The sequence below is a fragment of the Synchiropus splendidus genome, chromosome 13 (genome assembly GCF_027744825.2).
Source record: "Synchiropus splendidus isolate RoL2022-P1 chromosome 13, RoL_Sspl_1.0, whole genome shotgun sequence".
Taxonomy (NCBI): domain Eukaryota; kingdom Metazoa; phylum Chordata; class Actinopteri; order Syngnathiformes; family Callionymidae; genus Synchiropus; species Synchiropus splendidus.
In genome coordinates, this window is record NC_071346.1 from 12,447,290 (window position 1) to 12,468,023 (window position 20,734).

General features: G+C 41.0%; 1 protein-coding gene across 1 annotated transcript in view; it reads right to left on the reverse strand.

Moving 5' to 3' along the window:
• Positions 1 to 20,734, reverse strand: part of LOC128769328 (glypican-1-like) — a 75,562-nt gene that overhangs the window by 20,651 nt on the left and 34,177 nt on the right. The window contains exon 2 of the mRNA XM_053882963.1: positions 12,085 to 12,243. Within this exon, the coding sequence (XP_053738938.1) occupies positions 12,085 to 12,243 (159 nt within the window). The remainder of the gene's footprint in view (positions 1 to 12,084; positions 12,244 to 20,734) is intronic.

Consider the following 20,734-nt stretch of genomic DNA (forward strand, 5'->3'; position numbering starts at 1 on the left):
GAAAGAGGTGAAGAAGCGGGTGCAGACAGGGTGGAATCATTGGAAGAAAGTGTCGATGCGATGTGTGACAAAAGGTGTCGGCAAGGATGAAAGGGAAGGTGGACAAAACAGTGGTCAGACCAGCAATGTTTGTATGGTTTGGAAGCAGTGGCACTGAGGAAAAGACAGGAGGCAGAGCTGGAGGTAGCAGAGATGAAGATGCTAAGGTTCTCTCTGGGAGTGAGCAGGATGGATCAGGAAGCAGTAGATCAGAGGGACAGCACGTCAGGTGTTTAGGAGACAAAGTCAGAGAGGCTAGATGGAGATGGTTTAGACATGTACAGAGGAGAGAGAGCCAGAACATTGGTAGGAAGATGTTGAGATGTTGGAACTGCCAGGCAGAAGGTGGAGAGGAAGGCTGAAGAGATTGATGGAGGTGGTGAAGGAGGACATGAGGTTTGAGAGAAGAGGAAGCAGAGGACAGGGGGAGATGGAGGAAGATGAGCCGCTGTGGCCACCGCTGAAGGGAGAAGCCAAAAGAAAAAGAAGATGCAGTAATAGCTTACAATTATCAATGCAGATCACCGTGTAGTTGTTCCAAGGATATTGCTCTTATCCAAGAGCTGAGTAAATCATCACACAACGAATACACACTAGTTACTAGCAGCATGTCAGTTGTTACTAAAAATGTTCAGAAAAAATGTCTCAAAAACAGAGCAGGAGATCTTGGCCTGTTCCACACTTAACAAATGTGGGTGAGCATGGCAAATAAAGATGGAGATGTTCCATCCAAGTCAGCGGACAATGGCATGATGAATCGCAGTATCCGAGCAGCAGACCCAGCGAATGGTGCACTCAACTGCGCCACTGCCAAAACAAAAGTAAGCGGAAAAAAACCTTCCCAATTTCTACAGTCATTTTCAACCAAAAATAATAAGCAATAACTTAATATTTGAACATCTACAAACGTATAACATCCGGTATCACAGTGATTTTAAAATTACATTTCAGTCCCAGCATGTTTTTATTTCTTCCCAAATATGTAAACAGCAGTGTCCTGAGGGTCTTATAAAGCCCCAGCACAAACACAGATAAAATCCACCCAATACAAACAAATAAATATCCAAAAAAAAACACAACTTAACTGCTAAATAAGGTCACAGTTGCTGTTGGCAACAATTACTCCAAAGGATTTATAAAAGAGAAAATGCGGAACATGTCTTTAATATGGAAACTGAGGCGGAGCAAGGAAATAAATCAACTTTCCCACCATGTTGACAGGCATATTTTTTTGAATACTGTAAAAAGTAAGTAGCATTATGCACTACTCTGTTAGTGTACTGCGTGTAGAGTAAAGGTTCAACAACAATCGTACGTCACTATCAGCATTTGAAATATCATTAATATTAGTCACATTGAAAAGAATTCAATGAGACCGCAGGTGGTGGTGGCATTCGGGGACGAGTTCAGTTTTACTCCATGTCCCATTGTCTCCTGAAGATGTTTTTACTACTATTTTGCTCACCGACAGACAACAATAAAACCTCCTCAGAGGAGTTTATGAATTCAAACCAAGGTTAATTTCATGCAGCTGTTCAATGATTAATACACACAGAAAGGCAACAAGTATGAAGTCAAAACTTGACTTGTCTTTTTTTAAAATATTAGAATAAAAACATAATAAAGGTTGTAAGGTCATTTAATAAACATTAATAAACTGGATGGATTTTAAATAAAATAAGTGAGGCAGCGTGTGACTCATGAGTTTGTGAACTCCTGACCACATCAATGAAGGCGTTGCTAGGGTGACAACAACACAAAACATCATTTTGAGCAGGTCATGAAGTCAACAGGCGTTCATAACCATGAATACCTCCAAGGTTGCGCTGATGCATGACTTCTGTTTGGCAGCACTTTCCCTGTTTTTGTTTTACACGTTTCATACGGTTTGCGACGAACCATGGTTTTTCTCAGTGTTCCAAGACGCGCAAACTTGTTTCAGTCTTGGCAACTTTAGCAGAACGGGTGGGCGAGTCACAATGATAAGGGGCTTATGATTAAAAGTGTTTGGGGGCGCTGTAGTCTGGGCTTTTTTTGCGACTGTGCAACTGACAGCCTACATTCCAGGTGCTCATCCAGTGCAGACTTTAAGCAACTTTCAAGCCTCAGAGAAGCAACAAAATCTAACAAGCCGAAAAACTTCTGAGGTTATTCAAGCTCAGACTCATGTAAAGCCTCCTCAGAGGCTCCATATAGCTATTATTCTATAGCTAGTATTACCAATTCTAAAGCATTTTTTGCTGCTGCTGAATGACTAAATTCACTCCTCTATGTGTCATACATTTGCGTTTAAGACTCCTGGCATAACCAATTAAAACAGCAGCCTCAGGTCACATGCTTGCCTGCAGTTTCAGTACATTCACTGCCGCTAACTCATTTCAGCTTCACCATTGTGACTCCAGATCTGCTGCATTTATCTTCCCTACCTGAAATTAGAAATGAAATGTTCCCATCCCAAACTTAAAAATAATATTTCATGCAGTTACATTTCCAGAGCATGACATTGAGATCCATTTTTTTTGCTTCCTTATTACTTATTATTCTCCCTTCCATGTGTTTACATCAAAATATATGGAAAATAAAATAGACTGTTATGATGAATCTAGCTTTTCAAACAACATTATTGTTTCTTGGAAAAGACTGGGGCGGCATAGTCGGTTAGTGTTCTTGTATACACGCTTAAAAAAATCAGTTTCCTGTCTTGGCAGTGGCTCACGTGTTGCTACAGTAGATTCCCAAATACGCTGCCAGTTTCACTGCTCCTGGTTTACTCTCCTGTTGGACAGAATTCGGCAGCTGCAGGTTTTTTTTAGGCCTCAAAAGCTGATTCAAGAAACATTACTGTACTTACTATAAATACACTTTGACAGTATGTCTGGCTCACATTACACAACACGTGGAGACGGTTCTGTAGATGTTAGTGTCTCGCTTCAACATTACACCGGAGATGTTTGTCGATGTCATAAACTTTTGACACTGGACTGCTCCCCTGTTGGATATATTGGTGAACAGCAATACCAACGTCAAGAACGCATGGATGGCTGGCAACATCATTTGAAACGGACGGGTACAATTTGGTACTTAAAGGGAGGATAAATAGGCCAGTGACTCGGCCGATATTGTTTCCCATTTATTTATTTATTTATTTCTTCTTGAAGGCAGCAATTTTGTCATTTTGTCGTCACAAAAGCTCCATGAGTCAACACAAACTTGAGCATTATACCAACACCAAAGATTTATTACCAGTTTTAATATTGGTTGGCATTTCCATAAGAATGTATTTAAGTATACGACAATATATAGCTGCAGTGTGCTATGTTGGTCATATTAGTTGGGAGTGAGACTCTTGACCCACAGGGCCTTAGAAGGTCATATGTGTGTAGTGGGAGCAGATACCGTGATTTTAAATAACACCTCAGGTCAGAGGGAAGTAAAAGAACATTTTGTCACCACAGTCAGGTGGAAGATGATTTTTTTTTTGTGATTCGATTGTGTGCTACGCTTTATTAAATCAAGGTTTCTGTGGTTTCAGAAGGACACATGAGCAGCGGCAGCAAGAAGCCAGAGAACATCAGGATGAAACACAAAAGAACATTTCCTGAAAATTCCATTTGTACATATTCAGAACTTTGTTGACTTAATCTGTAAGACCGACAGGCAGATGGATGTAGACAAAAACCTCATTGGCAGAAGTCATGAAGGATCAGCCAAACAAAGTCTGTGAGGAGCCAAAGTGATGTGAACAAATGAATGAACGAAATAACTGTCTTCCTGGCAGCGAGCTTGCTGATATTTTCCGGTAAATCAGGTCCAGACGTTTTCTCAAAAGCAGGTGGAAAATGTGAATAAGAAGACCATTGAGAGTGCTAAGTCAGGTGTGAGCCCAGAACCCAAACAAACAGGCATCTGCACCAAATTACAAACTGCTGAGTAACTTCGGCATCAAAACAGGACAAAGATATCTCTCAAGTCTGTTGTGCTAAATGCAACAACCCTCAATATCCGTTAACTGTCGCTTCATTATACGGCTCATGAGTGCAAGGACAGTAAAATAATCATCACAAGAGCAAACAAACGATCATGCGAGTGCCATTAAAGAGAGTTTCAGTCCGAGTCTGTGTCAATAACAAACACTTATCAAGCACACACTGTACCACCACAGCAGTGTGAGGCCCTTAACCAGTATTTAGATTCTATTTAAAGGTCCCTCATATGAAACAACTTGACACATCGCATAATAGATGTCATTTATCAAAAGGCTCTCCATGGAGGTCTTTGTGCTCCCTTCTCTTCTGCACCATTAAGCCATCTCCTTATCTCTTTCATGCCTTTGGCAGACTTGTTTCATCGCAGTCTCCGTGCCCTTGACCTTTTTCCCTCACTTTTTTTAAAAAATCTTTTCTCCCCACAGACACCAACATCTCCCTGTTGCTCTTTCATTCTGACTCAGATTTTCTGCCTTTCATTCTCTTCTACCAGGGCACTGTCGCTACAAGTGAGTGATGTGTTTGGTGTAATTAGGTCAGGCTACTCCAGGTCCCAAAAGACGTGATTCGCATGCAGATAAAGTAAAAGAAGCCAGCGCCGCAGTGTGAACAGATGTCCTTGTATTTTACGACATCATCATAGGTGACCCTGGAAACAGGAAATTAGAATGTGGGAAGTAGAAGGTGGATTGGCTGGCAACCTTTTATTGATGAATAGCGTGATGGATTGGTCCCTTTTGAGAGGGCCAACACATGTTTATCTGGCCCTGTTGGAATTAAAATAAAAATGCATTTGAGAGACTGGCAGCCACTTATGTTTTCAGACCCCTTTTAAAAGTGAGCAGGGAAACTTTGCACCTGCACCTGCAAACATCTGTAACTGGCACAGGAAAGAGTCTGAGCAGAATATCCCCCGACCGCCCTTCAAATTTATTGAAACTTTAATTTAGTCTAAAGCTTCTTTATGGTTGACCGACTTTTTTCAACCTTGTGTGGCCAGATTAATTGACATTAATAATGTGAAAACTGCAAAGCTTGAACACAGCAGTCGTTTTTGGACATCAGGGATGGGCGATACGGGATGAAAATATTACCATTCTGGCAACAACGCTGGGAGGAGTACAGTCTTGTTGCGTACGTAGCGTCACAGGAGCGTCATGTAAGGCCACAGATAGCGTTCAGTTAGTTTTCAGTTAGTGAGACAGGGATCAAATGGAGTTTAGCGTCCTTGAGGCCGCGTCACATGTTGACACCATAGGTGTTCCATTGAGGCACATGATCTTGTTCTGCGACATATTCTTATGCCATGGGTTGAATGTATCGTGAAACCAACATGGCGGTTGGGTTTACTGTAAGCCATAGAATTCACTCGATTTTGTCACTTGGTATATAAAGCTCTTCAAATGACAGTGTACTTATGTCACACTGACCTTCACGGCAGTAAACAGGAGAGCAATAAGGTGCTATATTGGCCAAGTGATATACACAATGAATTGTTTGACTCTATTGATCTATGCATCAACATGCAACACAGACGGGTGCGTGCATTTCCACCAAAAGAGGCAAAACTACACTTGAAAATGGTCGCTATTTTAAGTCTTCAGAGTGAGACTGGGTTGTCGAAAGTTATGCCAGGGATGCTGTTGACATAGTGGTGATGTGACAATTTTATTTTCATGAGAACGTAGTCAGCTGATGAGCCGTTGCTGGAAACCCAGCATTAGTTGATCGCTGATCTGATCAAAGTCAGACGACAGTGTGTGAAAACTCATCTGCACTGACACATGGCTCGATGGAATGAAACAAACTCAAAATCTCAGTAACTACCAACAGTTTGTTTGAATAAAATCTGTTTAACACTACAACCATGAATAAAACAACTTCTTTCTTTTGGAGTTGGCTCTCACACATGTTTACATCACCAATTTGTGTTTTACAAATGTATCACTAATGTTTAATTTTCATTGTGGGGATTATTTTAGTGGTAAATTGTACATGATAAGTTATTGACACATTTAAGATAATACTGGTCGTAGCAAATTTTGAGTGAAGAGTTAGAAACGCTGTCTTTATTTGGGTGGGCCAAAACTGTGAAGAGAAAATAAAAAGTGAAAAGCCTGGCTCATTTTTTGCCGCAAAGTTTCTGACAGAATGATGTTAAAAGCCAGTCGTTCAAATAATTCCAATGATTTACAATGACAGATGAGTGAGGTGGGTTGAAGAATAAGAGGTCAGTCTATATGGGGTTGGACTGACGCATGATGGAATGGGGTGAGACGAATGACAAGGCTGCAGAAGAATGGAAGCTTGAGTGAAATGGAAGCTTTTTTGGAGTGTAGTGAGCGTACGGTTAAGAGACTGCAGCTCAGACAAGAGTAGGCATCAGTGCATCAAAAAGACATCTTGCAAACGCTGGAGTTAGTTAATGTGGCTTCAGTGAGACACATTGCAACATCCTTGGTTCATCCGAAAGATCATTTATAGGCTCCATCTCACTGGGCCACTTGTGAAACCTGTTTTATTCAAGATGCTGACTTATTGCCTCATAAAAACAATGAATCATTTAACTGGGTATTCACACGGATTGCTGCGCTCTGAGTCAATTCTCATTAACGCTGATGCTGTTACTAAACAAGCCCAATGGAACGCGCTCAGTTCGCCGCTTCTATGGACAAATAAACCAGTCCTGTGTGGTCATCTCGCAACGACAGCGCCCATAAACCAGCCACAAATCAGATTAAGCTCCATGATCACCAATCTGCTTCGCTGACAAATGAGCTCCACCATGGCAGCCAACGAGGATTTGGCTTCTGGTCTGCACTCTGGTGCCAGTGGACGTGTGTATCTGCTCTTTGGGTTGGTTCTAATGCCTTCAAAATGACCCTCATCCGTCCTGTCTCCACGTTCACATGCTGGCAGAGCAGATCTTTAAGGGCTCTACTAAACTACACCAACATTTGGTTGGTTGGACTCCATCCTAGTCATTTGGTAAAGGACTTTGAAAACCTGGGTAACAATAGTGAGCTTTCTTCCCGACTTCAACAATGACTACAAGTAACATCTGACTTACAACCTGCTCGAATTACGTCCACTCGTACTTACGACCACGGACAGCAGATGCTTGTTTTTTTTTTATTCAATGTCTGGTACGGCAGCACGTAGCAGCCTGGCATCGCGTACGACAGTTACAGCAGCCAGTCGGCATCGCGTACGACAGTTACAGCAGCACAGTATCCCAGCATCTCACTCTCACACAGCCATCTCCCGGTACAGTAGCACCTATAACCCTCACGTCTGCTATTTTGAATGGTATTCAACCTACTTTCAATCTGACTTACAAACAGTTGGTTGGAACTGTTCCCAGTCATAAGTCAGATGTTACTTGAACTTGGTGTATATAAAGTAGCATAGACAATAATGTGGCTCTGAGCTTTACTCATCACGCGTATTTTAGTGAAAGAGTGAAAGGAGCGCCACTCCATGGCTTAACCTTAACCCTAACCTCCATCTTTCATTGACCTGACGCGTTGCCCACGGTGTCAGAATATGTTGTGGTACAAGTGCATTCATTGAAGGCTAAATGAGTCAATATGCAACGCAGACATCTGACTGCTTCGTCACTATGAAATAGTCACTATTGGATGCCTTTGAAATGAGAATGTGTTGCACACACACATCTGAACAAACCACACAATTAAAGATGTGTATTTATATTCAATATATATATTCATTTACTGACAAAGCTCCCTTGCAAACCCCACTTGTACAGTAGTATTGCGAAGAATATGTTGTTTTTCTTTGCATCAGTTTTGACATTTCAACAGTTTGAAATGTTTGTTTGAGCAACTATTACTCACAATTACTTAAAAATAAATAAATGAATGAATGCCTCACCAGCTTGACTGGAACACCAGGGTATCCAAAATTTAGTTCAACCATTTTCAATAGCTATCTGCAATGCTTAGGGTGGCAGCATAGCTAAACTGTGAGACTCATAGGTGTTGGCTATAGCTGGTGTTTAAATACCAAAGGAGGACAATCGAATCCAGTTCAAACTTGCTAACATTGGTGACCTTGGTTGCTCTGGGGTCTCACAGACTGTGCCATTACAGTGACATCATAACTCACCCGGATGGGACTCCAAAATGAGTAAAAAAAAGTTTCTATGCTTCTGCGCTAAAAGTAAAAGTGTGAAGTAATTTCCAGACTATAAGTCACTATATTTTTTTCCTCATGGTATGAACGATGCAGCTTTTAAAACAATGCTGCTTATAGACAGATTTTTTTTTCTAGCAAACAACGTTCATGCAGCAAATAGATGGAACCTTGGCAAATCAGACCAATGATATCGCAGATGTTGCAAAATGCTGCTTCTGTCCGTTGTATCACGGCACTTGCTTTCTGCCATTGCTACACTGTTTCTGGAGCTCCGCCTCCACAGCCCGTCTCTGCTGCAACTGTTTCCAGTTGGCAGAAAGCGAAAGGCTTGGACCAACACCTTTGGCACTTTAATGTCCATAAAAAAATGGGAGATTTCGTTGGTCTAATGTGACATGGCCAATATATTCGCAGCATGATGTGTCAGGCATCATAGTTGTTTTGCGGTGTATGCTTTCATCATTCATCAGTTTTGATGTTGGACCGAGTTCAGAAGATATGTTAAGTATCCTTTCCCTTTTTCAGGTCCGTACGTCAACCTTTCTACTGTGTAGACTCCACCACTTACAGACCAGAGCAGCTGTGTACAAAACAGTTACACTGCTTAAGACTAGTGGGTTCTGCTTATATTCAGGTGCACTCTATCCTCTGGAAATAATGTTACATGGTTAAGGCAAAGGCTCTTTTGTTGCGACACAAGGCTAAAGTACTTCAACATAATGAAACGATTATGAACCACCCTAAAAGCTGAGAGTCTTGAGTCTAATAAAAACATATTTTCTGAACCTACTCCTGATATTAATTCTCCAAAGTTCCCCAGCTTATGTTTCTGAAGTACAATATTTTGCAGCACACATCTCTCTCTGGTTAAATGTGTTTTTATCGAATTGAAATTGTTTTGAAACAAAGTTCAAAAGAGCAAATATTGCGAACATTGCAGTGAAAGGGACAAACTCTCTGCAAGCATTTGTTATATTTCCCATCCATCGCAGCCTTCAACAGCGACCAAATGCAACACAATTATAGTTCTTTGCATCACTGTTATTGTTCACGGTATACATCCACTTATTCTAGCACAAACACTGAACACCAAAGCAGCCGTGACCACTCACACTGTGCCATCGGCCAAACAAACGCAATCTAACATGAATTTGAACGGCGGCACACACTGTTCAAACTCACAGGCCTGCATCCAGCTCCATGTCTGTCCTTTAATCTGCGGCTTGAGCTTCTCTCAAGAGTTCCTGGACCTAAAACGGCCGATCCTGCCTGGGCAGTAACACCCTACACTTAGCCACATGGCTCTTGCTAGCCCACACCCTGATAAACAGAGCCAGATGTGCAGGGACCAGCAGCACGGTATAATTTCCCTGTTTCACCCTGCGACGTTTTGAAGATCCGCACTTTCACTCGTATGAAACAATGTGAAGCTTTTTCATGTCTGAAATGTGACTTCGACCTATTCCTCCTCCCTCGGTTGACTTCCATCAGTCAACAACAGATGCTTTTTTTTTTCAAACCCTCCAGGTCTTTTCGCACTCATCTCCCACTTCTGTCAGCTCAACTGTCCCCATCTGATGTTCGGCAAGTGGGGTGAGATAAGGGTGAAGGAATAAAGTCAGGAATTAGACAGTTCAAAAGGAGACTATGCGCAGAAGGAATGTGCAGGACTGAGAATCAATACAGGCAGGCAAAGAAAAACCTCAAGAGCATTCACAGTGTCTGCTTTTAAAATTCTCAAGAAGCAAAAATGAAAAAAAGACCACGCTCTATTGAAGTGTGCATTTCCCCTGCTGCAGATACTGAAGTGTAGAGCTTAAAAAGTATTTAGGTATTTGCATAGATGTGGTACATATGTGGGATACGTGGGACGATGATTTCCCTTCTTATTTCTGACAGGCCTTGGGTTTCATTTTGGATTATACAGCACATCAGTTGAAAAACAAATGGTACTTTCACACCATTTGTCACGATGTCAGTGGTTTCCAGCCACCAAAGCCACTTCTCTCTGGTCAACATGGAGAGGTAGAATTCAACTGCCATGGTCTCTGTGTCCATCAAATCCTGCAGCTCGAGTTTTGACTTGGGACCAGCTACGATTAGCTTCTCTACCATTTGACTTTTACGCCTTGTCGACCATTTTTTCATCTCAGAATATAAAACCAGGGCTCTGATCGGCTACTTGGCTACTAAATTTATCAACATTTGACAACAAACGATAAAGAGAAATGCCGTCTGAAACGTGTCACACGAACCTTCCCATTCCCATATTGTAGTGCAACAGTTAGTTGCATGTAATCGTGCCACTGCATTGAGAATACATGTGTCGTGACTGTAGCGTTGAGTAATGGAACACTACACAGGTTAAAGAGATTAGTGACTAAAGTTTTATATTTGACTGAGACATTTAATTTAAAAGTGTACATTCCTTTTATACAAAATGGAGGCATCAAGAAGGCTAAAATGTGGGTTCAAAGTGGCATAATACCATAATACCAAGTATTTATTATTCTACGTCAGACTTTACAGACTGAATTTCAATATTTTTTACTCGCCATCAATAGAAGCTCAACATATTCTCTGCGTTGTTTATTAATGCGACAATAACTTTAATGGTTTAAACGTTTACTGGCTCACACCATCTTTGGAAATGTTAGGAGAATATGCCGTTTAGGATCTTTATTGTCTATAAATTCACGTTTTCTTCATTCTTCTTGATATTGGTTGCAGTTTTCTGCATGAAAACATTCCATCCAGATAAGCTTCTTGGATTGAGTGATGAGTTGTGTGTGCTCAGTGCCATATTTGCCACCATGTTCCTCTCATTTGTGTTTCAAACAAACAAAAACTTTATATTATATAGAAGCCTAAACTGGTTTCTGTTCGTGTTTGCAGCCGCTAAAAGGTTGAAAAGGGGAACAGCGTTTTAAACTAACTGAGATCTTTGTTTTGGAACAGATTGGCTGCATGAGTCGCTTTCGGTTTTGGCAGCGGAGTCTTCTAGTTTAGCAACATCCTGGTGAAAGCACCAACATGGGAGGGAAGGGAATAATAGCCAAAAGTAAACAAATGTCACCCTGAATAATCAATCACTTTTATGTGAAAAGGTCAGGATAAGCAGATGAGCTCACAGCTGGCAGATGTATTGTCAGAGAGGAGGAAAGGGGAACGAGACGAGAGCTGAGCTGATGAGTGCTTTTTTATTTGTAGATTAGATATTTTCAGAAGCTGAACTCGACTGAATGAAACACACAATAAACCATGTAAAAATGACACAAAAACCTGACTGCATAACTCCAATTTGAAATTGTTCCAGCTCCTCACAAGGCTTGCAATGTGTTATCTTATTTATTTATTCATTTATTTTTAAAATAAAAGGGATAAATTCCCTTAAGAATGAATGGCCGCCATCTTTGTGGCAAAACCGTAGTCACAAACATATATATAGGGATATCCAAGCAACCTAAGGGTTCAAGAGCAAGTGCTTTCCAAAGCAGATCATGAAAGTTTGTACTGAGCAGCGCAAAGAAACTCATACAAGACAAGTGGAAAATACATAATTGTATTTAACTATAAACTGAAAACACTAATTTAACTCCCATTCCTCCTCATTTTGTGTTTTGTCAAGATTTTAATAAACTTGGGGGTGTAAATTAAGACTGTGTTAACATTATAAAACTACTCTCTTCATTTACAAACAAACTACCAGATTATTGTAACAGATTTTTTTTTACTTAAATTAGGTTTCTTTCTTTCATTTCAGAGCACTTTTAAATGACTAAACTTGCAGAGAGGACATGATTTTATCCGGTTTGAATTCACAAAAACAAAGCTGTAAAGTTGATGTTCAGAATTAATGTGGATGTAAGAGCCATGGAAAAAAAAATATCAAAAAGCTCACCATCAAATGTCTTGTGCAGTCCAGTCAGCGAGTACTGTACGGATCGCCCGGCGTCTTTGAGCACTCCCTCGATTTCCCTGCGGCTCAGTGTGGCCAGGTTCTCCTCCATGTCACTGGTACAGCATGTGTATCCCTGGGGACAGATGCGCAGGTGCTCTCCTAACATGTGTAAGGGTGGGGTTGCAAGGGAAAGACACAAAAAAGGACAGGAAACAAGTGTTACTATAAATAGAGATTGCTACTCACTCACACAGTAGCTTTCTGTCACGTTGTCAGGCATTTTTTTTCCCCATAGCTTGGAGTCAGTCTGGTAGAACGTATGAAGTGCAGCGCACCATGATTTGACAGCAGACGCCTGAGACACTTGCAGACTGCATGTCATTTCAATAAGCAGCACGCTTGTGCGGGGCATTACTTTGAGGAACCAAGGGAATGTCCAGGACGAATCAATGCATTACTTGTGCAGTATGTTGGACGGTCTTAGATCTTGGCAATAGAGCATAGAATAAAACCCGGCCACTTCCACACCACTGCAGAAAAGCTCAGCTCAGATTTCCTCCCTTGGCTCGATGATTCTCTCTTCAAATGGTATAACACATTCTCCCACATTTCAACATTTTTCAACTTTTGTCTGGACACATCCAAAATTGTGGCCCTTAATCTTTTAGAGGGCCACAGAAGTTACACGCCGTGAAGCATGAACACACAAATACAAAATGCCGTTCTAAGAAGAGTTGGTAGCAAGGCTGTGTTCTCTCTTACTGTTTGGTTGAGTGATCTTTATACGGTGCAAAGGTGAAGAATAGATTTAAGTACACATTATTGATTTAAGAGAGTCATTAGCATGCACCGCAGAGAGGAAGTGAGGTAAGTCTATAGACGCCGCGCTGATATTGAGCACCATTGATCCTGTCATCCCGCTCAAGCGCAGGAATCCCACCTTAATTTACTGTGGCGCTGCCCTCAGTTCATCACTGTCTCCTCCCATTCCATCATTTATCTTTACACTCGGTGTTTGTACATTTTGGCGATGAACTCCCAGCGATCGCCTCTGAAACGCTCGGGATCAAGCCAACTTTTAAGTGCAGCAATTAAAGGCAATTCTACTTTTAACACCCAAGTATAGCTTTGTGAGTCCAAGTCTGGCGGAGAGCGAGAGAGGCTTTGACCGTCTTTTAGCACCTTTTTAAAGTGTCAACGTTCACAGAAATGTTTGACGGAGAAAGCCTGCTGGAGAGAAACGGCAGCGGAAGAGGAGAAATGAACGACAGCAAAAGAGTAGCAGAAGGTTGTGGAAGGAAACAGAAGGGGAGGATTGATTCATGACGAAAATACACCACCAACAGCCTGTTGAAATATGTCTTCCACTCAGAGCGCTAGTTAAATGCATGGCCTGGCTTGGATGTAAATTGTTTGCTGCTTGTCAGTTGAAGGGCATCTTTACATAAAATTGGAATATGAAGACGAATGATACTCCCACATGAGCGCAGTTGTTTTGCATCATAATGAAGCACGACCTATGAAACTCAACATGTAGCCAGTAGTAGCACACTTCATCTCTATTTGTCAACTATATACATATTAGAATGTTACTGCGCGCTCAGTTGTGGTGGGGAAATATCTCACTCCACTTCTTTCACGCTTGACTTTCCTGCTGATGTGCAGTCTTGGTATCACCCAGAGAATAGAGGAATCATCTGAAGTAGTAGGTAGTGCAGCTAAAATACTGTTGTTGTGGATGAACCGGAATCTTGGCAGGAATCTCAATCGTAAGAACCATTTCAATATTTTATAGAATCAACAGCAGCGTCTGCAGGGGCTGCTGTGATCAGAATAAACACCTGACCTGAATGAAAATGCTTCAAGAAAACATGTCTTTCGTAATTAAATGGTCAGATTCAGCGCATTAAAATTCCAGGGGTGGATTATGCTGATCATGGCTTGGGTCAGCCTCCACGTAGGCGTCCGACTGAAGGAGTATGCACTGCTTCCGAGCTAGTGAAGGTCTGAGGCTTCATGAAACTTAAGCAATTACTTTCAGAGGTCATTAGGTGGCGCCCTTCTTCAAAAATGACATGAGGTGCCATTGAACTCAACACAGATTAGTGGGCAGAGAGCGCCATCAAAAAGGATGTGAAAACAAGTGCACTGTTTCATGAAGCCTCATCAGAACATCACTACCTGCCGCCTCGTGGTTTTACAGTACAGTCAGAGAAGACTGGTCAAGACTAACTGCCAGCCACACTGATCTGAATGGGGTCACATTTTTTCATGCTGTATGAAGAGGAAAGATTTAATATCTGATCGGAATACATTCAGTAGATATTATAAAACCATGTAGTCAGAAAAAAATGGAAAAAATTGCCATTCAAATCTCTTAGTCAGTCCTTATAAAATATTTTTCAATCTTAAAAGCAATACAATTCAAAGACAAAGTGTTGGACTTTCGGTCTCAAATTAACTTGTAAAATACATCTCAAAATGAACTGGCAGAACGCAAGAACAAAAAGTGAGAAATAATTTCCCTAAAACTAAACAAACTATCTTGGGCTGAAAGTGTGTGATTATTATTTTTACTTTATTACTTTATTTTATTATATTAATTTATTTTTGTCTTATTTTTGTGAACATGGTCTTGAAAACAGCGTGTAAGCAACATCAAAAAAAAAGAATTTCAGATAAGGTTTCAAATGTGTCATTTGGCCTTAAAGGCGCTTTGAGGTCACAAAGGAAGCCAAACAACAACAAACAAAGTGAGGTGCACCATTCTTCCAAGACTGGAGTTCTATGATCCATATATTTGGGCTGTAGAGGAGACCAAAGAGACATTCAAGAGCAGTCGTTTTAGCAGGCGGTCATAATCTTATGGCAGGCTGAGTGTGTCAAGGGTGATATAGGGTGAAGCAAGCAACAAGGTTGTAAAACCAGAGGAACAATTTTCTCCTTCAACAATCATTTTCAGATTGATTTTTAGATTATTTTTTTTTACAAAATCATGATCGGAGCATTTCAAGAGAGCCAAAGAATATAATCAGACTGAAAACAGAATTAATTGAATCTCTTTCTTTTCTCACTGTGTGTAATCAGACCTGCAATCATGCAGCCTCTTCACAGCTCACATTATTCACCACCAGTCCAAAAATGAACACCACAGGGTCCGTCAATTAATCCGTCCTGCTTGCCTTTTTATGGGTTTTGTTCAGCAATTGAAAAAAAGAAAGAAGAAGAAAAAAAAAGTTTGCTTGTGATTAACACTGTGGAGGAAAGCACTTACTAAAAGAGGGAATGCAGAGTGAGGTCATACAGGATGTGATGAAGCTTTGAAGGGATTGACAGAAAAGGGCTGTGAGAGATGCTGGGAAAAGCAGAGACAGGACAACAGGAAATGAAGAAGGACTAGAAGCCAAAACATCTCTGTTGTTTGGATGGCTGACTCCATAAATGCAGCGGATGCTGATGTTTATTTGCCACTTGACTATCGTGACCCATCATCATGACACGCTTGTATATTTATGCAAAGTATGACGGGAAACTCAAGTTGTGGGTATTCAATATTTTATTTATTAGCTTGGTTTAAAAAAATAATAAAATAAAATTATATATATATATATATATATATATATATATATATTTAAAGTCCTAACACTAACACTAACCAGACGGCCGTTCGAGAAACAAATTGCTCGAAATCTGAATAGATTTTTCCCATGACAATGAATGGAAAAAGAAATAATGCGTTCCAAGCCTTAAAATAGTCTTTTGTAGGAGTGAATGTAGAGTGTCTGCTGCAGGTGCGATGTTCCTCTATGTGTGTGGCCGCTGCATGTGGGAGGGGTTGCCGAGTGAGTGACGTCTCTCCAGAAGTGAAGAGGTGCCCGGTGCGTGTCCAGCTCTGAATGTGCGCTTCTGTGCAGTTTGGCTGTGACAAAGTCATAAACCAAGTAACTTAGCTCTGTCCCAGACTCGCCTCATCCCTGTCCCAGCTCCAGCCCACAACAGGACATCAAACCCTGGAGTGAGCGCTCCAGCCTCGGAGGTGTGGAGAGCGAGCACCTCCCCTGTGACACTCTACCACGGTCCAGTGTGGAGACAGGAAAGGTTTTACACCTCAATATGAAGAAAAAACAGTCAGTAAATGTAGCTAACGGGACACGTCTGCGTACAGAGGCTGCGTTATACACAATAACAAAGCGCGTCGTGGGTCAGCTGATCGGTCCGCGCACGTTATGTTTTTTCTGGCAACATTTTTGTTCAAACTCCGATTTGCTTGAATTCCGGGACGTTCGAAAACCAAGGTACCACTATATATATATCTATATATATATAGTCGAGCACCACGGCCCTCGGGGCACACAGCCCAGCACACTCTTCATTCCATTGTAAGAAATACATTTCAACCTCTCTGTTTTCGAATTGGAGACCAAGTCATAAATTCAACAATGCCTGGAAATGCAGAGGCAGACTGGCAGCTGTTTCAAAGAGTGGCAGCAGCTTGCACCGTGGAATTGGCAGGTACAGTCGCACAGCTGTCACTTAGTCCAGAATAAGAAGTGACAGGCCACTTTTTCCCTGCTTCAGTACAGCTTCAACACACAACGGAAGACATTAGTAGAGGAGGGTGCTATTATTTCATCACAGCTATACACGATCATTATGTAAGATCAGAACATTGGATTAATTTCAGCAAAATTCCAACAAGTTTTACCAGTCACTAAAGTACTTCATACCTACAAGTTCCTCTTGTAATTCCCCTTAATGCCATTCTTTTCTCAACATACAGCTTTATGGTTGTATAACGTCTGTTCTGGGACCCTGAGAGTGACCAACAGAAAACCCTCAGAGTTAACACCAACTGGAAATGAAATGCAGCAGCCTTGCTGCAGTACTAACTACTACTTCACCGCACATATATTTGGTTTTTAGTGCAGGTATATGATGCTGCAGAATCAACTTGTAAACAGAAAGTCCTCCTCAAACTTCTCATAAAGCGACATTGAGGAAGGAATTGTTGCTCTGGATTTAACCTTCTCTCACAAATATGTTTTTTAGAAGAAGGCAACAGCCTTAGTTTGACAGATCAAACTGCTTCGTGTGGCTCATTTACGATGCTTGAGTAAAAATTATGATCATCTCTCGGCAAGCGAGGATAGCAGAAGGCAACATTTGCATGAACTGATGATGGGGTTGTCATCGCTGGGGAAAATATCGGAATATTTTCAAGGGACTTTTTGTTAGTCAAAAGTACAAGTGCATTTATTGGGTTTAAAATCAGTTGCTAATGTTGCAGGAAAATGTCTGTATTTCAGTGAATGCCTCAAAAATAGTCTATCCTTGGCTCATACTTTCTGGCTCATAATGGCCTATATCTTATAATATATAGCCTGTGTTTGTTCATTGTTATGAAGACACCTAATGCACCAGCTGAAAGCTAATTTTGATCTCACAACAAAAGTCAAAAACCACATGAAAATATCCAATTACAGGTCATCTGGGGCACATCCAAACCCAGTACCCCCTCAGAACACACACAGACAACCTATCCCACCTCTTGCAACATGAATTATTCTTCCAGTAGGCTTCCTCTTCAGTGGGTTTTTTTTTCATATTTGTCCAGACATGACAGCAGTAATAACACATCCAATGAGATAAAGTGCAGACAGTGGAGAGACTGCCTGTCTTTGCTACACCCAGTTACCTCTCCTCGATCTGCAGGTTACAAACAAGCTATAACCTGTTCTCCTCTATATCGAAGGTAAAAAACAAACAGAGAGAGGGATTTGAGTTTTGTTTTGAAGCTTGCGTGGGTGAGTTTTTCACTTGAGCCAAAAGTCAACGGCAGAACCGTCAACTGTTGGCACTCATCAGACAGGGCAACCTCTCACACTCAGACAATAAAGGAGGGAGAGACCTGACACTATGAGGCCTTGAAAACACATTAAGAGGCAGAGAGATGAGGGACATGACTTCTCAAGGCAGGCATCAGAGATGGAACCCTCTGAACCTTATGACATGGCCGACTGTGGATAAATAATGAATGGATGATAAATATGATGGACAACTTTCCAGGGAAGCACCAGGCATGGTGTGTCACAACAGTTAAGCCACAGATAAATATGGAAAAATACTTATGGAGCTGATGCAACTTGTTGTGACTCATTCCATTTTAAGCTAATTTGTGCTACAATATATCTTCTTTGTTTATCTAAAACTTTTTTTCTTTTCCTTTTTCTTCTTTAATATAGCTGTGCATTTTGTGCAGCAAGATTTGAAACAAAGACATTGACTTCATCAGTCCCAACAATTTCACTGCGATGCAATGGAAAAAATAAAATAATAATCACATGGCACATTTAAATTGATGATCTTCTCATTAAATCATATGCATCCAAAAACATGGTTCATAATTATCAGACTTTTAATGTAGACCTTATCTTGTTGTTGAATTCATCTGAATTGGATGTTTATTTTTTTAATGAAAAAGATAAGTGAAATAGAAACCATTATGATAAATAGATATCTTCACAAATACTACTCTAAAAAAATCATCTTGGCTTAGTTTAAGCAAAAACATTTCAACATTCAATGGGATGAGATAACCTTGCAGCTTTCTGGCTTGAACTTTGGCCTCTGATGTTGTCACACTTAAGCCACTTCACACTCCCATCACTCGGCAGTAGACTGTGTTGATGGTCACGGAACAGTGATGCAAACAGGACCCGATGATGTGCAGGCAAATTCACGTCTCCACTCACATCACATTTCCACTGCCTTAAGAACAAGACATTTGTCATAGATTTACCAGTAAAAACGCACTCACTCTGGTCAAATGCTTGACCTTGGCCTTATGATCTTCATCGCAAGATGAAGTTTCCAGATTCAGTTTTGACACTTAGAAGTATGTTGTAAGCACCAGAAAATAAAAATGAAAGGCTGAGTCTTTGCATACGAGACGAAGACTGTCGGTAGCTCTGCGCAGAAAAGGAGCAGATTTGTCCTCAGGCTAGACGCCAGACTTGTGGGATACGATATTTGCATGAATGAAACAAGACAGTCCGGGTACAAATGTAAGAGCAAGAAGTCGCTTAGCATCTAACTCAGGAAAACAGAGCAGGCCAGTGATTCGCTGTCTAAGCTGCTGCTGCTCGCCCACTGGCACACGAGGACAGAACAACACCACGCAGCTCCCACAAGTGATTCAAACTACTTTTTTGACTGTTATTATATTTTTGCAAAGAATTAAATGAATGTCGAAATAAGGTCGACATAAATGAGCCCGTTCTTAAATCAAACTGCTGATGTGCAACTGAGCAGGAGTAAAGAAACTTTCAGTTTTTCATATTACAAGTGATGAGTGCAACTTAAAATAAAAAAATAAAACGCATAACCATGGCAAAATAGCAAAGGCAATTACATTTTTTTGTTTGTTTTTAGTATCTATTATTAGATTATTATAATTTTATGTCCTCTATTTTTGTGGCGGTGTCAGGACTACAGACTGGACTTTATATTCTATGTTTAACATTATTTTTCTTGCTCTTTTTTGATTTGGTTTCTTTTTTTATAGCAAGTGCTACTGTAGTCATGTTTCACTCATTTGCATCAATCAAATACCATCATCAAATTGATGCTCAAATCCAGGCTTTTTCGCTAGCTGGAGCACCTTCACTGTGGTCTATACTGATTTATTCAGCTCAGTATCAAGATAACTGCTAACAGGACGTGTTTTTCACGTCATAAAAAAGGCAGCTGATTCTTTTCAAGCACTTCCTGCAAAGCCAAGGACACTCAGTGAACAGCTCATGAGAGCTTCAGTTAAACATTCTCAGCTGAATCGCTCACATTTAAATAGAGTTAAAGGGTTATCACGATTATCCCTCTAAAGAACTGACACACTTCAAAGTCCCACTAAAGTCATGCTCAAACATTGTCAGAATGTCTCCCAGTGGGAGCACAAATCTCTAGCCTAAGCTCCGACACCTACCAAAGATTTCTCCTGATGTTTACTGTGCAAACAAACGTGTCATGCTCCTGCCCTGTTGTTTCCTGCCCGGTGTATAGAAACAAACCTGCTGTTGTCAAGCTGGTACAAATAAAGCAAGCTCAGTCTGAGCAGTGCGAGTTCAGAGGCATCCGAGTGGAATGCCAAAAAAAATAGAAACTCAGTTGATATACGGCAAACCGACTGACTCTCTGCATTTAAAATGAAGTATGGAAATGGTTTAGAAGTATTAAATCACGGCACTGTCAATAATGGTTTTATTTATTTTTTTTGCATTTAGTGATCTTTGTCCAGAAGCAGTAAACTGGGACTGTAGTCAAGCGTCTGTGGTGGCTGGAACGGTCCTCACAGGTACAGTAGCATGGCTTCATGAGCAGCTGTGCTCAGTTAATAATACCCACCCACTCACTGAGAGTGGTGTGAAAATGGAGCTGTGAAAACAATCTACAGGAGGGACCAGATCACACTTTGCTCCACCTTCCGTTCGCATCCAAGCCTTGTGACGTACAGGAGCATAAGGTAGGAACAAAGAAAGTATTGGCCTTTTTAGCTCAGCTCTTTCTTCACTGCGCTCCCTCATAACTGAAGATGTTCTTCTCTCATACTTCCTCTCAACATGGTCTCAGACTTCAATAAGCTGATTCTCCTTCC